This window comes from Patella vulgata, chromosome 4 (genome assembly GCF_932274485.2).
Source record: "Patella vulgata chromosome 4, xgPatVulg1.2, whole genome shotgun sequence".
NCBI lineage: Eukaryota > Metazoa > Mollusca > Gastropoda > Patellidae > Patella > Patella vulgata.
This window is the reverse complement of record NC_065882.2, coordinates 9,741,293-9,756,261: the sequence shown is the minus strand read 5'-3', so window position 1 is coordinate 9,756,261 and position 14,969 is coordinate 9,741,293. Positions and strand designations below refer to the sequence as shown.

The 14,969-nt window shown below is 38.4% G+C and overlaps 2 protein-coding genes across 2 annotated transcripts in view; one reads left to right on the top strand and one right to left on the bottom strand.

Moving 5' to 3' along the window:
• Positions 1–10,284: 10,284 nt before the first annotated feature.
• On the bottom strand, positions 10,285–13,463 carry LOC126819093 (DNA damage-binding protein 2). The gene has a single exon (XM_050546939.2). It carries the CDS (start codon positions 13,020–13,022, stop codon positions 11,358–11,360), a length of 1,665 nt encoding a protein of 554 aa, XP_050402896.1. The 5' UTR covers positions 13,023–13,463; the 3' UTR covers positions 10,285–11,357.
• Positions 13,464–13,651: 188 nt separating this feature from the next.
• LOC126819085 (protein O-linked-mannose beta-1,2-N-acetylglucosaminyltransferase 1) overlaps positions 13,652–14,969 on the top strand; it is a 54,373-nt gene continuing 53,055 nt past the window's right edge. Inside the window, exon 1 of the mRNA XM_050546925.2 lies at positions 13,652–13,825. The gene's annotated coding sequence lies outside the window, so the exon portion shown is untranslated. The remainder of the gene's footprint in view (positions 13,826–14,969) is intronic.

Sequence of the window (14,969 nt, the reverse complement as noted above, 5' to 3'; positions counted from 1 at the left end):
CAATTTCTATTGATTTTGAAACACACCGATTCACAGCACTAGCTTCAGACATCTTCAACTATGTAGAACTAACATCCACATTTGTTACTTTATGAGATGCACTGCTAGTATCATCAGCTGTTGTGGAGCTTTGCTCACGACTATATATATATGTAGAATCGAGTCCCCTTAACTGTTTACATTCATTCATATTCAAATCTGCCAACTTCTATTTATGTACCGTAGTTTTGATGCTATACGGTAACCTGTCTGCCACACTAAAAACATTTGAATTGGACCTATCTTCTTTGCTGTCTTCACATTTTCTGGACACAGCCGATGATCTTCTTGTTCAAGATTCTGAGAATTATAGCCTAATATTAATAATAGTAATAATATAATAGATGTCCTGCAGAACAGTTAGTAGGCTACAGATTGACATTTAAATAATATTAATAATTAGCGCCACACATTCAATAATAAAACTAAGCTTTGCAATCAAACCTATTAATATTTATTTATCCAAATATTAATCACGTTTAAGATGACAAACTAAAGTCGCAGTATTACATCAACATATAATAACGCGTCTGAACGTACATTTCTGGAAGATAAAACAAGAAAGACAACTCTTAATGTCGTCATAGTGATTGTGGTGTCAGACTAGTAATTCTTTAATGTTAAACCCGTGATTGGACTATAACATTTGTTTTAACATTACGATAAAGTTAATCTTTATAACCACAAAAAGTCCAGTGTAAAAAACTATAGCATAAATTGTAGTTTTAAGTAAAATGCAGGTCGTTTTGGGTGATTCACTAATGTTGTTTGGGGTAAAACTATGGACACTTCCACTGGTTGTTGCAGATAAACATTTAGCACCACAATGTACACATCTGCTTCCATCAGTGTCATCAACAAAACCCCATTTCTTTTTATGTTGTTCTTTTAGCCCAACACAGTTATAAGGTAGTCAAAGAGTAGTAAGAAGTTTTATTTTAATCCCTTCAAGTGCCTGTGTCAAAAAGTCATGACAGAGCATATAGCTGGTGCGAACCGTGCCGAGTACACACACCCCTAATTACCTTATAGAAAAACGCCAGTCGGTTGATCGATATCTTCCTTCTATGGATCTTGAAGTGACGGTAGTTTTAAGTCTTACAGCATTCTAGTGACGCTAATTTGTTGATGTCTCTGGCAAGGATAGGATCCCAAACTATAGAGCTGTATTCCAGCGTTGATCTAACCAGTGCAAGATATGTCGTCTTTCTGGATGATTCAGGGCAGTGTTTAAGTTTCGTCTGATGAATCCCAGGTAGGGGGGTCACGGTGGCTGAGTGGGTAAGACGCTGGTTCGCTAGCCTGGAGGTCGTGTGTTCGATCCCTGCATTGGTCGAGAAAGTTTATCCAGATTTTCCGGCGTCATCCCCCTTGTCAGTGATGCAGGACGGAGAAACCTGACGACAAGGACAGCTGTCTAGTCGTTCGGATGGGGCAAAATTTCCCCCATAGCACACTGTATGGCCTATGCCCGTCTTCATTAACCCAGTTGGGAGCAGAACAATAGGACGTTAAACCCCATTTCATTTCATATCCCAGTTAGCTTTCTTGTTTTTTTTTGTGATATGAGGACCCCATTTCAGATCGTCAGAAAATAATATGACCCCTAAGTACGACTTGTTGAAGAATGTGACTTGATAGCTGATGGTAATAGGATTTTTTCTGGTTGATGCTCATAATATAGCATTTCGTAGCATTAAAGCGCAAAGCAATGGTCCCATTACCGTTCCTTGCGGGACACCGGAGTCGACTGTGACTGGGTCAGAGGCTTCGCCATTTATCACCACTTGCATATTACGATTAGTTAAGAAGTCCCTTATCCATGTCTTGATAGTTCCATTAACCCCATATTCACGGCTAAATCTATTTGTTAAGGTCAGTTTAATTTTCGCCAAGGCCGCTGAGATGTAAATAAGGTTAGTGCACGTGATTGTTGGCGAGATTGTAGGTTAGGTTTAAGAATATGGGGGAGAGGTTAAGTCTCCACATAAGCACTGACCTAGGATGATGAAAGTTTGGTTCGTGACATTTCCTAGTTTTATTAAAAAAATGCATGCAATACATAGATTAATATAAATGGTTGGTTTCGCTGATTTTTGGTGTTGGTGGCGATGATGGTCTTCCTTCGGTGTCCTTGTGGTTTTCATGTATTTTGGTTTCTAAAGAAAAAAGAGTAAATTTGAGGCTCTCGGGTGAGAGCCACATTAGTGTGTTTCCTACTAAGGATTGGATTTTCTAAAAATGAGTTTTTTCCACTATCCCGGGGTTAGGTTTAAGAATTTGGGGGAGAGTTTAAGTCTCCACATAAGCACTGACCTAGGATGATGAAAAATTAGTTCGTGATATTTCCTAGTTTTATTAAAAATACATACAATACATTACATTTATATACAAAGGCGATTTCACTGTTTTTTGGTGTTGGTGGCGCTGATGGTCTTCCTTGGATGGTGCTTCTGGTATTCTGGTATTTTTGTTTCTGAAGAAAAAAGAAAATAAATTTAGTGTGTTTCCTACTACGGATTGGATTTTCTAAAAAAAATCGTGTTTGTTCCACATCACCGGGTTAGAGCTAGGGATTCTTATATCTAGTTGATTTTATTTACTAACGGTTAGGGATAGGATTTGATATATGGTTTGTTTTGGGTTAGGGTGGAGACTGGTCTTATTTAATCTAATTTACTGTGCACTAGGATGTCGTTCAGATTTGTATTTTTAGAATATGCAATTATAAGTTTCTGTGTGAATATTTTCGGGTGATTTTCTTGGAGATCAGTATAGTGTTTTCTGATGATTTTGTATGCACTTGCAGCTGTTGCGCTAAATGGAACTACAAAAGGGGCTATTGCGCCAGCCGTATGAATATTCAAACCTAGGGGGGCTGTTGTTTTCAATTTGTCAATCCAGAATTTTTCTCTTGTTAGCCTAAACGTTTTAATTTCTTCTGTAGTTTCAAAGTCGCTCTTGGTCCTTTCTATTGGTGTGACAATGAGATCAGAAATGTCATGATTTGGTTGGTTGAAATGAATTGAGACTGGTTTGTCTTTTTTGGTGACTATGTCTGATCGGTGTCCGTTAATTCTTTCCCTAAGTGCATTTTGAGTCTCCCCTACGTATTGCTTGTCACATTGTCTGCATGAAATTAGATAAATAATGTTCGAACTACTGCGTGAAAGTTGGTCTAATATTGGGAATTGTGTGCCAGATGTTTTGTTATGGAAATGGTCGGATATGTTTAAGATTTTGCATGTTTGACATCTTGGATGGCCACAAGTTTTGGTTTTAACTGCTGACTGCATATTATTTGTTTCTTTGGCGGCAATTTTGCATGTTTGACATCTTGGATAGCCACAAGTTTTGGTTTTAACTGCTGACTGCATATTATTTGTTTCTTTGGCGTCAATCGTAGATCGCGTTTGGAGTATCCCCTTTCTCTTAGTTTGCTAAATACCAGCGTTTTCTGAGTACATATCCTATGAAAACGGAGAATCTGAGATTTTATGATGCCAGAGAAGGTATGTTTGGGGTGAAAGGAGCTCTTGAACAATAGTTGATGTGTATCGGTTTCTTTGAAAAATACTTTAGTTTCTAGTTGGCCAGTGTTTTTGATGTTGCTACTTTTAAAGACGGGTCAAGAAAATCTATGCTGTTATGACCTACATTTGCGGTTAATTTGACAGATGAATGATGATTGTTCAAAATGTTGAAAAACGTCCAAAATTCGTCTAGTGTGTACGTCCAGACTATGAAAACGTCATCTAGAAAGCGTCCATAGAAATCTGGTTTTAATGGACAGAGTGGCAGAACTTCCCTTTCCCACTCCGCCATGAAGAGGTTTGCATAACTTTGGGACAAATCGTTTTCCCATCGCAGTTCCGGAAGACTGGAGGTATACTTGGTCGTTGAAAGCGAAGTCATTCCTCCTCAAACAAATGTCGAGTAGTTTGAGGATTTCTTCATCCGGCCTGGATGCTTGCGGGTTCATAAGAAATGCTTTCCTAACTGCTTCAATACCTGTGTTATTATCAATGTTCGTGTACATGCTTTGTACGTCGATGGATATTAAAATGGCGTGTTCGGGGACTCTTAACTGTTTGATTTTGTGAATGAAATCGTTAGCGTCTTTAAGGTAGGATGGTTGTTGGCATGCTAGGGGTAATAAGAAATGGTCTATATGATTCGCTGTCAAAGTCTGATATTATTGGGCGTCCCTTGGGTAATTTATTATGTATAAACCATTCTGTTTCTGGATTTTTATGTATTTTTGGTAGTGTATAGAGATGTCTTTGTCGGCAATCAGATTTAGCAGATAGATAATCATATTGTTTTGCTGTTATGCATTCCTTATCCTGCAATTCATGTAAGATGTTGTTTATTAAAGTTGCGGTGTCCTTAAAGATGGGTTGGTCGAATTTAGTGTAATGTATAGGATTACTTAATTTTTTTTCTGCCTCTGAGATATAGTCTGCGCGATTCATTATGACACAACACGAGCCTTTGTCGCTTTTCTTAATTATTATGTTTTTGTCTTTTTTAAGGGTATTTAATGCTGTTTTAGTTGCTCGGTTGAGATTTGGTTTTTGTGATTGTGGTTGAAGGGATGATATTTCTATATTCATTTCGTCGAAAGTTTTTAGGATGACTGGTGATAATGACTTTTTAGGTGGTTTCAATGTGGATTTTGCTGTGAATAATTTTTTTACCTCTGCCGGGTTTGTTCCTAAAAAAATAAGTCAACGAAAGTGTTCTTTGGAAGCGATCGGTTGCCTGGGTGATGGGGTCTATGGATGTTATTGTGGGGGTTGGGATGAATTTAAGACCTTTATCAAGAATGTTCATTTCTAGGGGGTTGAGAAGTCTGTCGCTCAAATTGACAACTGTCTGTCCTAAAGACGGCTTCTCATTCCTTTTCCCTAATCCTAGTTTAAATTCCTCATCCAGCAGTTGATGATCTCTCTGGCCGTGTCTGTGCTCCAGTGGATGGCGTCGTTACCTTTCAGTTCTATTTTGCCCTTGAAGGTTGGTAATGTGGTGGCGTTTGGTGAAGGTGCAGTGGAGATGTTTGGTAGGCGATCGGATTTTCCTGTCGGAGTCGGGAAGAAGTGGGGATCTGTGTGGCGAAGAGCTTGGTTGTTGGGAAAGCTGCTCTGGTCACCTTGAGTAGATCAAGCATCTGCTCGTGCATCCTTGGTCCACTTTCCTCCCTGTTGTTGAGCTCGACGTGTATCACTAATTCCTCTGGTGCAGGACCCATGTAGTTCTGGAGGATTTGTTTGATGTGGCTGATCTTGGCTCCAGAATAGCTATGGATCTCCCAGTCCCTGAGGAAGGTTGCAATCCTAGCCAGGTTAGAGGATCCAATAACCAGGGTCTTTGCCATGGCGGGTGGTAGGTACCATAAATCCTTCTCGCCTTTACCTTTGTATTCCTAGGGTTAGGAATGATGGGCGATCTAGGGGACAGACAGTTGACAAGTGCGTTCAGTGGCGATATAGATCCCGAGGAAGTAGTTGAGCAAGACACAACCCGGGGCGCACTGGCTGATCTAGCTGCACGCTTCGAGGAAGTGTTAATGCATTTGCCTTCTCCAGGGGATAATTTTCTCTTGTTGAGTGTGTTTCGTTATGGTGTTAGTAGTCCGATTAACAACCAATGGCTAACTGCGTAACAATATCATTACGCTCTAAACAGAGCTCCAAATTGGACCAAATATGTTTACATAACGTTACGTTAGCCCAGATTAAACGAAGGGCTGTCATGTTGCTGTACTTGGAATAGATATGATTGAACGGGAAGAATAGACACACTCCTTCAAAAGCTCAAGTATCAGAAGCCAATCCAGCAATGGCCAGAGAGAGATTTCTCGGACCATTTCTTCAGGAGAGGGGTTCACTAGTCCGCTGGTTCTCTAGTCCGCCGCGATAAGAAATACTATTAATATGGGTATCAAAAAACCTAATCTGAACCCCAACCCTAACCCCTATAATAGATATCGGTAGACTAATGAACCCGCAGACTAGTGAGCATTCTCCTGCTTGAGGAATAGAGTAGTAACTTTGTCATGAGGAACAGTGTCGAGCGTCTTGGAGAAGTCAATAATTGCCATATCTATGTGTGCACCGATATCACGTTGTCTTGGCATGTTGGACTAACTCACGGTTCAATTCTTTATTTCAATAATTCGCTTGCGCGTATAGGAAAATCATCAAGTAATGGACATACACATTTACTCACAATCCTTCGGTGTTCTTTTTCAACCACTTCGAACGCATCACGCCTCTTATCTCCTTTGAAAAAAGATACGCACTGGCACCAAGAAAAAACGGCGTCGCCCTTACGTTGCTTTTTTCGGTCCTACTAATGACCGACAGGAATCAACAAGATATAATATGAATATGTCTATGAAGTGTAGTGTAGACTATTCACAGTTCTTGGCCACCTTTTGCAAGTTGACGCAAGAAGATGCCCAAATAAAACCCACAAATATGGTAATTGTCCCACCTTAATGCCGATGTTGCCAAACGTTTCATATAAATTAAAGAGTACAATTAAAATTTAATTTGCTTCAGACATAATTTGAGACCCAGATAGAGATATCATTGGCGTTCTTAGAGGGATGTTTAGCCGCCTCCGCTTTGAGATTGGGATACAGATGTCATTCAGGGGAGGGAATACAGACACGAAGAAGAGCGTAACTATTATGAACTTAGTTTTTAGTTAATGACATAACAGTGTGATTTCCTGTATATAACCTTTGAATTATGGATGTTATGGAAAGTGTCTTAAGTATACTATACTGAGCGCCATGGAAAACGCATCACTTAGTTTTTCGTATAACAAAATGATCCTGTAAACATATCTTATTTATTGTGCTTCTTATGTGAACAATATTCAAACGGGAACACATCAATAACAACACATTTGTACACTTATGGATGTTTAATCTGTAATCAACGGTACAAAGACAGAGGGGTCAAAACCAAAAGTACGACACGGGCTCTTACGCACGCTGTGCAGCGACGTCGCATGGAATTTACCAATGTTTGAAAGAAGGCCTGGGGCAAATTGTTCCATTCTTGGACAACAGCAGCTTCTAAAGCAGCAACGGTGTGAATCTGTGGTCTCCGATACAGACGGCGTCCAATCTCATCCCAGACATGTTCTATCGGTGCCATGTCCGGAGACATGGCTGGCCAGTCCAAGACATTGATGTTGTTAGCAGCCGTCCATACTAAAACGGGCGGTATGCGGACGTGCATTATCCTGTTGGAAGTGTTGAAGTTGTGGGTGCGCTCGAAACATCGGAACAACAATTGGTTGCAAGACATCATCACGGTAGGCTACAGCATTAACGCGACCCCTGCAAATGTGTAGGGCAGTCCGGTGATGAAATGTGAAGCCACCCCACACCATTACACTTTCCCCACCCCATCGATTCGTTTAGAAGACGCAGCAGTCTGCAAGACGTTCCCCAAGACGTCTCCACACACGTAGACGGCCATCAGCGTCATAAAGATGAAAGCGACTATCATCACTGAAGAGCACACTTTGCCAGTCTACTCTTCTCCATGTCTGGTGTCCATATCAAACGCCGCTGACGGTGATGATCCCGGAGGATAGCTCCAACATAAGGTCGTCGTGCACGGAGTCCTACTTCTCTTAGACGACGTCTTACGGTGTTGGCACTTACTGGTCCTTGTCTTCCGACGACTGCTGCACCCGTTCGAGTCGCTGGGCGGAATCTGTCACGCAGATGAGTGACCCTGATGTAGCGGTCTTGAGTCTGGGTTGTAACGCGTTGTGGACCAGGACGTTGACGGTAACGTGTTGATCCAGTAACTCGAACACGTTCCACCAACCTTACAATAGTGGACTGATGACAATTGAAGTGTCTGGCAATAGCACGTGTAGACATGCCAGCCCTGGACATTCCCATGGCTTCATTCCGTTGATTTTCAGTAAGTCTCGGCATCTCTAGCTCGATTCCTTCACACGTCCAACAACAAATTACGACAGATTGACGTTTCACAGTTCATGTACTGCACATTAAGTTGAAAACATGCTTTTAAAGGGCTCGCACACAATGCTGCACGTGAATATTGGGTTTTTAATGTGCTTTTTTTGTACACACGGGCCGATATTTTTTGCGTTTGGGGGCATTGTGTGAAACAATAGTTTATAGTATTGCATAATATTATACATACAAAACCACCTAGTAATAAAATATTTGGGAAAAAAGGTGATGCGTTTTCCATGGCGCTCAGTATAGTTTGTTTCAGTTTACTGATAATTGTAAATGATCAGGGACGGACTGGGTAAATAATACACTGATCAGCAGTGAATATTCGCTAGGTCGCTACAATCACTGATAAGGATGACATGATGCGACTTAATGAGTCTCAAATATTAACTTTTTTCCACCGGCAAATTAAATTCTAAAACATTTTTTTTTGATGTATTAGAAAAATAAATAAAGACGTTTGACGTATTTTTAGGTAAAAATTATTTCCTATTTAGTGTAAATGGGTATTAAAATGACTAAAAGGCAGCATTCTGCCAGAAGCAGTAACGTCTTATGTAAACAATGCACGCGCCATTCAACCAATGATTGACGCCGCGTGCTGTGACGGCACGTGTTAAAGGCAGTCATCTTTTACAGAGATATTAGAAGACTCATAATTCTCTGTAAAACAGATTGGGTAAATAACCGTGAGTCCTTGGACCAACTTTTTTTTTCTTTTAACCAAGTGGTGAAGATGTAGCATAATCTATCAGTAACAGATAACCCTTCGACGTTTTCCAAAACAACATGAGTTATCAACATCAACTACAGTTATAACCAAATATATTTCGTCACATGCAGAATGGTTTGTTACAAATAAGCGTTGGGCCTTACATTTAGGTGAGCAGGTTTCTGGCCCCCGAGTTCGCAAAGCATTCTCAGACTTAAGTTGAGTATTTGCTCAACTTCCAATCACATAAACATAAAACTGTGCACATAGTTTCTTATTGATGTATTTGATACATTCAAACAACAAAGGCTATATAAAGGACTATATTTTAGTTAAAATATGGTGAACAAGTTTGAGTAAATTCTTTTCTTACTTTTGAGAATGCTTTGTGAACTCGGGGTCAGATTTTATGTGTAGGATAAAGCACGAGGCTGAGGTTATGCTGGGGAAAGAGAGACTGAAGAAAATAACCAGAGAAAATGAAAAACCGAGGCCGGTAGACCGAGGTTTTTCTGCCGAGGGTTTTTTCTGAAGTCTTTCTTCCCCAGCATAACCGAAGTCGAGGACTTTATCTTGCTTATAAACCGTCTATGTTTACATGTACGCAAGATGAGAATATCCCAGAATTCCCGTAAGAAAAACCTTATAATATCATGTTTTCTTATGGAAAAAAAACCCTACCCTGGAAGAATAACCCGGTACAGGTTTACCACTTTCAGAAGAATAACCCCAAATTTCCCTGTATTTATCCAAAGCCGCCCCGCCTTTCAGACCGCAAGTTATTCCGGGCATAGAATATACCCCAAAGATCAAAGAGATTTACCGTTACAGGTTTATAAGCAAGATAAACAATGAACTGGTTTCCTCCGAGTAAGGTGTCAGTTTATTTATGATTCAGGCTATTATATTTTTCAGTGGATGCGAAGATAAACCATAATCAACTCTTAATGTCATCTTATGTGTCGGGTTTTCACTGGATAGGAATCCAATCTGCTACTCAACGGTCATTGATGATTAAATGCAAAAATGGATAATTGAGACTATGTTCTTTTTTTATCGTACCAACTTTAGTAATGATGATCGAGGCTAGGCTTAAAATTCAAAAGCTAATATCTCGGTTCATAGTGGAGCAATTTGACTGAAATTTTCAACATCTTCCTTTTAGGTTATCTATTTTTTTTAACTATTATAGTGAGAACGCCATTGTTTATGTATACCACTACGCGCAAGCAAATTATTGAAACAAAATTGAACCATATGTTTGTCCCGAAATGACCCAGTTTGTGTCAAGTGGGCATTAAACCCAATTTCTCTCGTCTTGAGGTGATGGATTGAGGTTGGGGTGGTGGTGGTGGTGGGGGGGTATTTGGGTGTATTTCAGCAAAATAGTTTTTTAAAAGTTGTTTCTTTAATGTGAAGATGTTCATGGAGGGATTGAAATTGAATAATAAAATGGCAATAGGAAATACCTTATATTTATTGACTTAAGTAAGACAAAATGATAATGAACACTGAACTGAATTTATTATTTATTATGCTTTGTAAAATATGTTGGCTATATACATGTATATGTATGTTCACATTTCCTGCAGTGCCAATTCAACCTAGTACATGCAGCAAAAGTTGCATTTTCAAGGATCCTACACTAGATGCTTGAAAGCTACATGATGGATCAATTCTTATTCACTGCTTCTACTCGGTTACTGCAGAACTAATGGCTTTAACTTTTATGAACACTGGGTTTTAAGGTTAAGAGTTTTAGCAGTTGGAGTTAATTGTTTACTACAATAATTAATGGGAACTTCGTATATCTACAATATGACATCAATATGAACAATGTATGAAAACCAACTGGGGTCTGTTTCACGAAATTTTAACAAAGATAAAATCCAAATTTGAGTAATTTGATTGGATAATATTAGATTGATTTTAGTGCTTAGCCAATCAAAATTGAAGTTTCTACTAAAATTTGGATTTTATCTTAAGTTAACATTTCGAGAAACAGTGCCCTGGAACCTTTGTTAGCTGAACAGTGAAGAAAACACGCCACAAATCCTCCATTATATTAGCACTTGCTTTAATCCAACCCAGATTATCTTATTGTACCTGCAGAAATCAATGATTAAAGACAGGGTTTTTCGGCGCTAATGTACTTTCGTACACCTAGTACTTGCTGTCCTGTGGTCGTAGAGACTTGAAATTTGCTGAGGGTGTTCCAGGTTGTTAACTATGATCTCACACCAAATTTCAGACGAATCGGGTCAATAACTTTTGATTTTACACAACTTGCACTTCTCCCATTTTCTGGTACACAGAGCTCGTCGTGCGGCCATGCTTTTTACTATTGAGACTCAAATACCATACCAAGACACTATTATGACTTGCTGAACACCAACCAAGCTTCCTACCATCACTGATCATATATAATAGTAACAATTTTCGTCATTTTGTTGAGTAGCTGTTCTTACGAATATAACAAGCTGCGGTACCACGGCAAGTGCTAGGTGTACAAAAGTGCATTAGCGCCGTTTTTTCTAGTAGTTTTGGGGACAGATTCTGAAATACACATAACTCTAAAATTCTAAGGCCCTATTTCTTTTTAGTGTTACTCTTCTGTGATGAATTTTTCAATTTTGTACTAAGCTTGGTTTTAGAATCAGTTTTTGTTTTTTTGTCAGTTTTTGTCCGTTTTTTGGACGGATCATTGTTCCCTATGCCCAAAGCATTGGATTTAAAATCTGTCATTTTTTCTTTTAATTTTTCCTGTTTTTGAGCAATGAGTTCTTTTCTATTCCACAGCAAAATATTCACGCCCATTCCTGAAGCCAGTGCCTCACCACTGTGGTTGAATTTGTTTAAAGACACTATTCCTGGAGCACTTGGGTCAAAAAGTTTTGTGACAACCTCTCCTGTTTCGGAATCAATTATATCGATGGTTCTTCGTTCGCCAGATTTATATCCTGGGAAATTCTGATCAGGATAACGACCGACAACAATTAGATCTTGTAATGGATGCCATGACGCCTTTATAGGGGTTATATGTTGAAAGAATCGGTGAGGATGGTGTACGGTTCTTTCCAATCTCCATTCAGGGGCACTGAATATTTTTATATCACTGTGTTGATCGGTGGTCAAAAGACGGCAGCCATTTGTCAGGCTAAAATAGGCGGAGTTAACTCCCTTATTATGTTGAAGAACAGCGAGGCTACTTTTGTTATCCTTGATCATTCTAATGTCCCACAGTCGTACAGTATGATCAACTGATGCTGAACAAAATAACCAATTTTCTCGAGGTGAAAACTCCACATGTGTTACTTTCTGCTTGTGTAATTTCTTATTCCAAACCTTTTGTCCTTTTTCTGATAAACACAAAATATTACCCACATTGTCACCTGTCAGTACGGCACTGTGAGACGAACTAACATCTAACGAACAATACCAAAAATCCATACAATTCATAGTATCGGATAATATTTGACCATGACGACCTTCAAAATCATGTAATGTAAGTTTTCCATTAATGGATGCAGTGCAGAGAAAAGAATTATTCCAAGGCCAGAATTTCATGGCTTGAATAGATCCTCCTGCTCCATCTCCTCCAATAAATTTATCGTTCGTAATTGTACTAGAATCCCACAGTATAATATCGCCTCCTTTCGACCCAACTGCTAATATATTGGGATTGGATGGATGCCATTCCATTGCTGTTGTTCGTCTATCAAATGGAGTGGCACAGCGACAAAGTCCAAATTCAGACAGCTGATTTACAACTGGGTTTGTCAAGGTATGTTTTTGTTTTGGTGATATTTGCATTCCATAATTTGTTTTATACAACAAATGGAACATATTCATACTTTTACTCATTAAGGAAGAAACTGAATTTTTCACAACAAAATCTGATTTACGGCTCTCAAAATTACAAATAAAATCTGTCTTTTGTCCAGCAATTTGTAGGCCTAATGATTTTGAAGAACCCTGATTTACAGCACTGGTAGCTTCTAACCTCTTACTCTTTTTAGAACAAATATTTTGAGATTCAGTATCCAGTGTTGTGGTGTTTTTCCCACGAGATTCACTCTTAATTTCATTCATATTCAGATCTGTCAACATTCGTTTACGTAGTTTTGATGCTAAAGTAACCTCAGTGCCACTAATTCCAGTTGATGAATTATCTTCTTCTAGGTGTTCTTTACATTTTCTGGACATCGCCGATCTTCTCGAAGAAGTCCTAGTACCACTTGCAGAGGTAGACATTTTAGTAAATCATACACCACTTATTTGAGTGGGTCTTCTTATTCAATAACACAAGTTAAAATAAAACTAAGCTTTGCAGTCAAAGCTATTAATGTTTTTTTATCCAAAGATCAATCTCTTTCAAGATGACAAACTACAGTTGTTGTATTATTACTGTACATGTATAATACACTGTTATTACAGACACCTTTTCCCGGGCATTTTGGACGTTATATAACGGGTATGTAACCACGTTCCACGGGTTGTTGCATTTGAGACAACATTTATCACGACAATGCGCATGTCTACTACCATCAGTTAATCACAGGGGACTTCCGGCATCCTCCACCCACAACAAAGCACCTTTCTCTTTAGTACCTTTAATTAAAATTAATAATCCATGTAAGTTCTAAGTAAAATCGAATATCCAATTTACTTTAGTAACCCAAGGTTTTCGTCGGCGAAATAAATTGAATTTACTTCAGACACGGTAATATCCAAACTGTTTCACATCAGTTTGAGTCATTTCGGCACCGAGTAAAAATAACCAAAAATTCAGACCCTGTGGGTTTTGGAAACATACCGATGCAAGGGAGCTAACTCCTTTTTTGTTTGTGAACGTAAGGGGCATGGAATGTCATTCATTCGCTCTCCACTTATGTAGTCGAAAATAAATGTAATTCACTCCTCCGACTCGAGTAGCACGGAATGGCACTAATAATAGTAATGATGTCTAAACAATAGACTGCTTCAGCTGGTAGTGATTTTGGGTGTTTTACGATTGTTTATTCATGTTGATGGACACCAGACAAACTATTGTGATTGTAAGTATCATGTTTGAATGACGATGTTAACCAGAAAATGTTGATTTTATCGAGGATTATGGAGCCGAATCGTTGTTATTATACTTAAGACTTTAAGAGAAAATGGAATCATGGTTCAAATTTTAAAATTATCATAGTCATAGTATAGTACTGTATAGTAAAAAAGGTAAAAATGGCCATTTTCGAGATTTTCCACTTGTAAATATCACATAACACATGATATATTTTATGGATATTTAACAACATGAAAATCACTAGCGGTATTTAGGCCTACTCATTAAGTCATTTAGTATCAAAACAAAAATAGCTGGACAAAACTTAACAATGTAAAAATCAAGTGGTATTCAGACAATTCTGACCAAAGACCATTCGGACCAAGACAGAAGACCACTCGGACCACGCCAGAAGTAGAGTGGTTAGTGCACATAACAAAAATCCAATAAACGAGCTATATTTGGGGCTTATTTTAACAAATATGATAAGACTCACCATTAAAATCATCATTTATTAACAATTAAACTATGGCTAAGTTGGATATTTGTGTGATTTACCCATTTTGGAATCCTTATCGTCTATTTTTCACAGTGATTCTTCTTTGTTCACCAAAAGGAAACATTTCTCAACACATCTGACAACAAATTTGTAATAATTCAACACTATTTCCTAGTAGAATTTTGCGATTCAAAAACACAAACAAATTCATTTGAATTGAACCGACATGGAGAAACCTGTGCTTGCGTAGACTGTAGGTCACAAGTTTGCGGCTATGGTTAGCCAATATTCAAAATCTAGGAATGAAATGTTACTGTAAACAAAAATTCTTACAGAAGATACATGTAGCTAAATTCATCCATAAGAAAGCTAAATTCATCCATATTTCTTTGAAAGTAACCAATTTGGTTTTTTGAAAAAATAGTTAATATTTATGATATTGAGTTCAGAAGGACCGCGCTACTACAATCAAAATAAAACGGATAAGACAAACTACACAGCAATTTCAAGGAGTATATACTATATACATCAAATATCAAATAAGAAACTGTGGCATTAAAGATACATTATGGGAGATAAGATAAAGAGATGGCAGTTCTAGTTCTCGCTATAATAGTTAAAAACTAGATAGTGTAAAGGTGATTTGCTGAAA

What these genes read in the sequence shown, in the direction of transcription:
- LOC126819093 (XM_050546939.2), bottom strand. Translation starts at nt 13,022, where the DNA reads ATGTCTACCTCTGCAAGTGGTACTAGGACTTCTTCGAGAAGATCGGCG.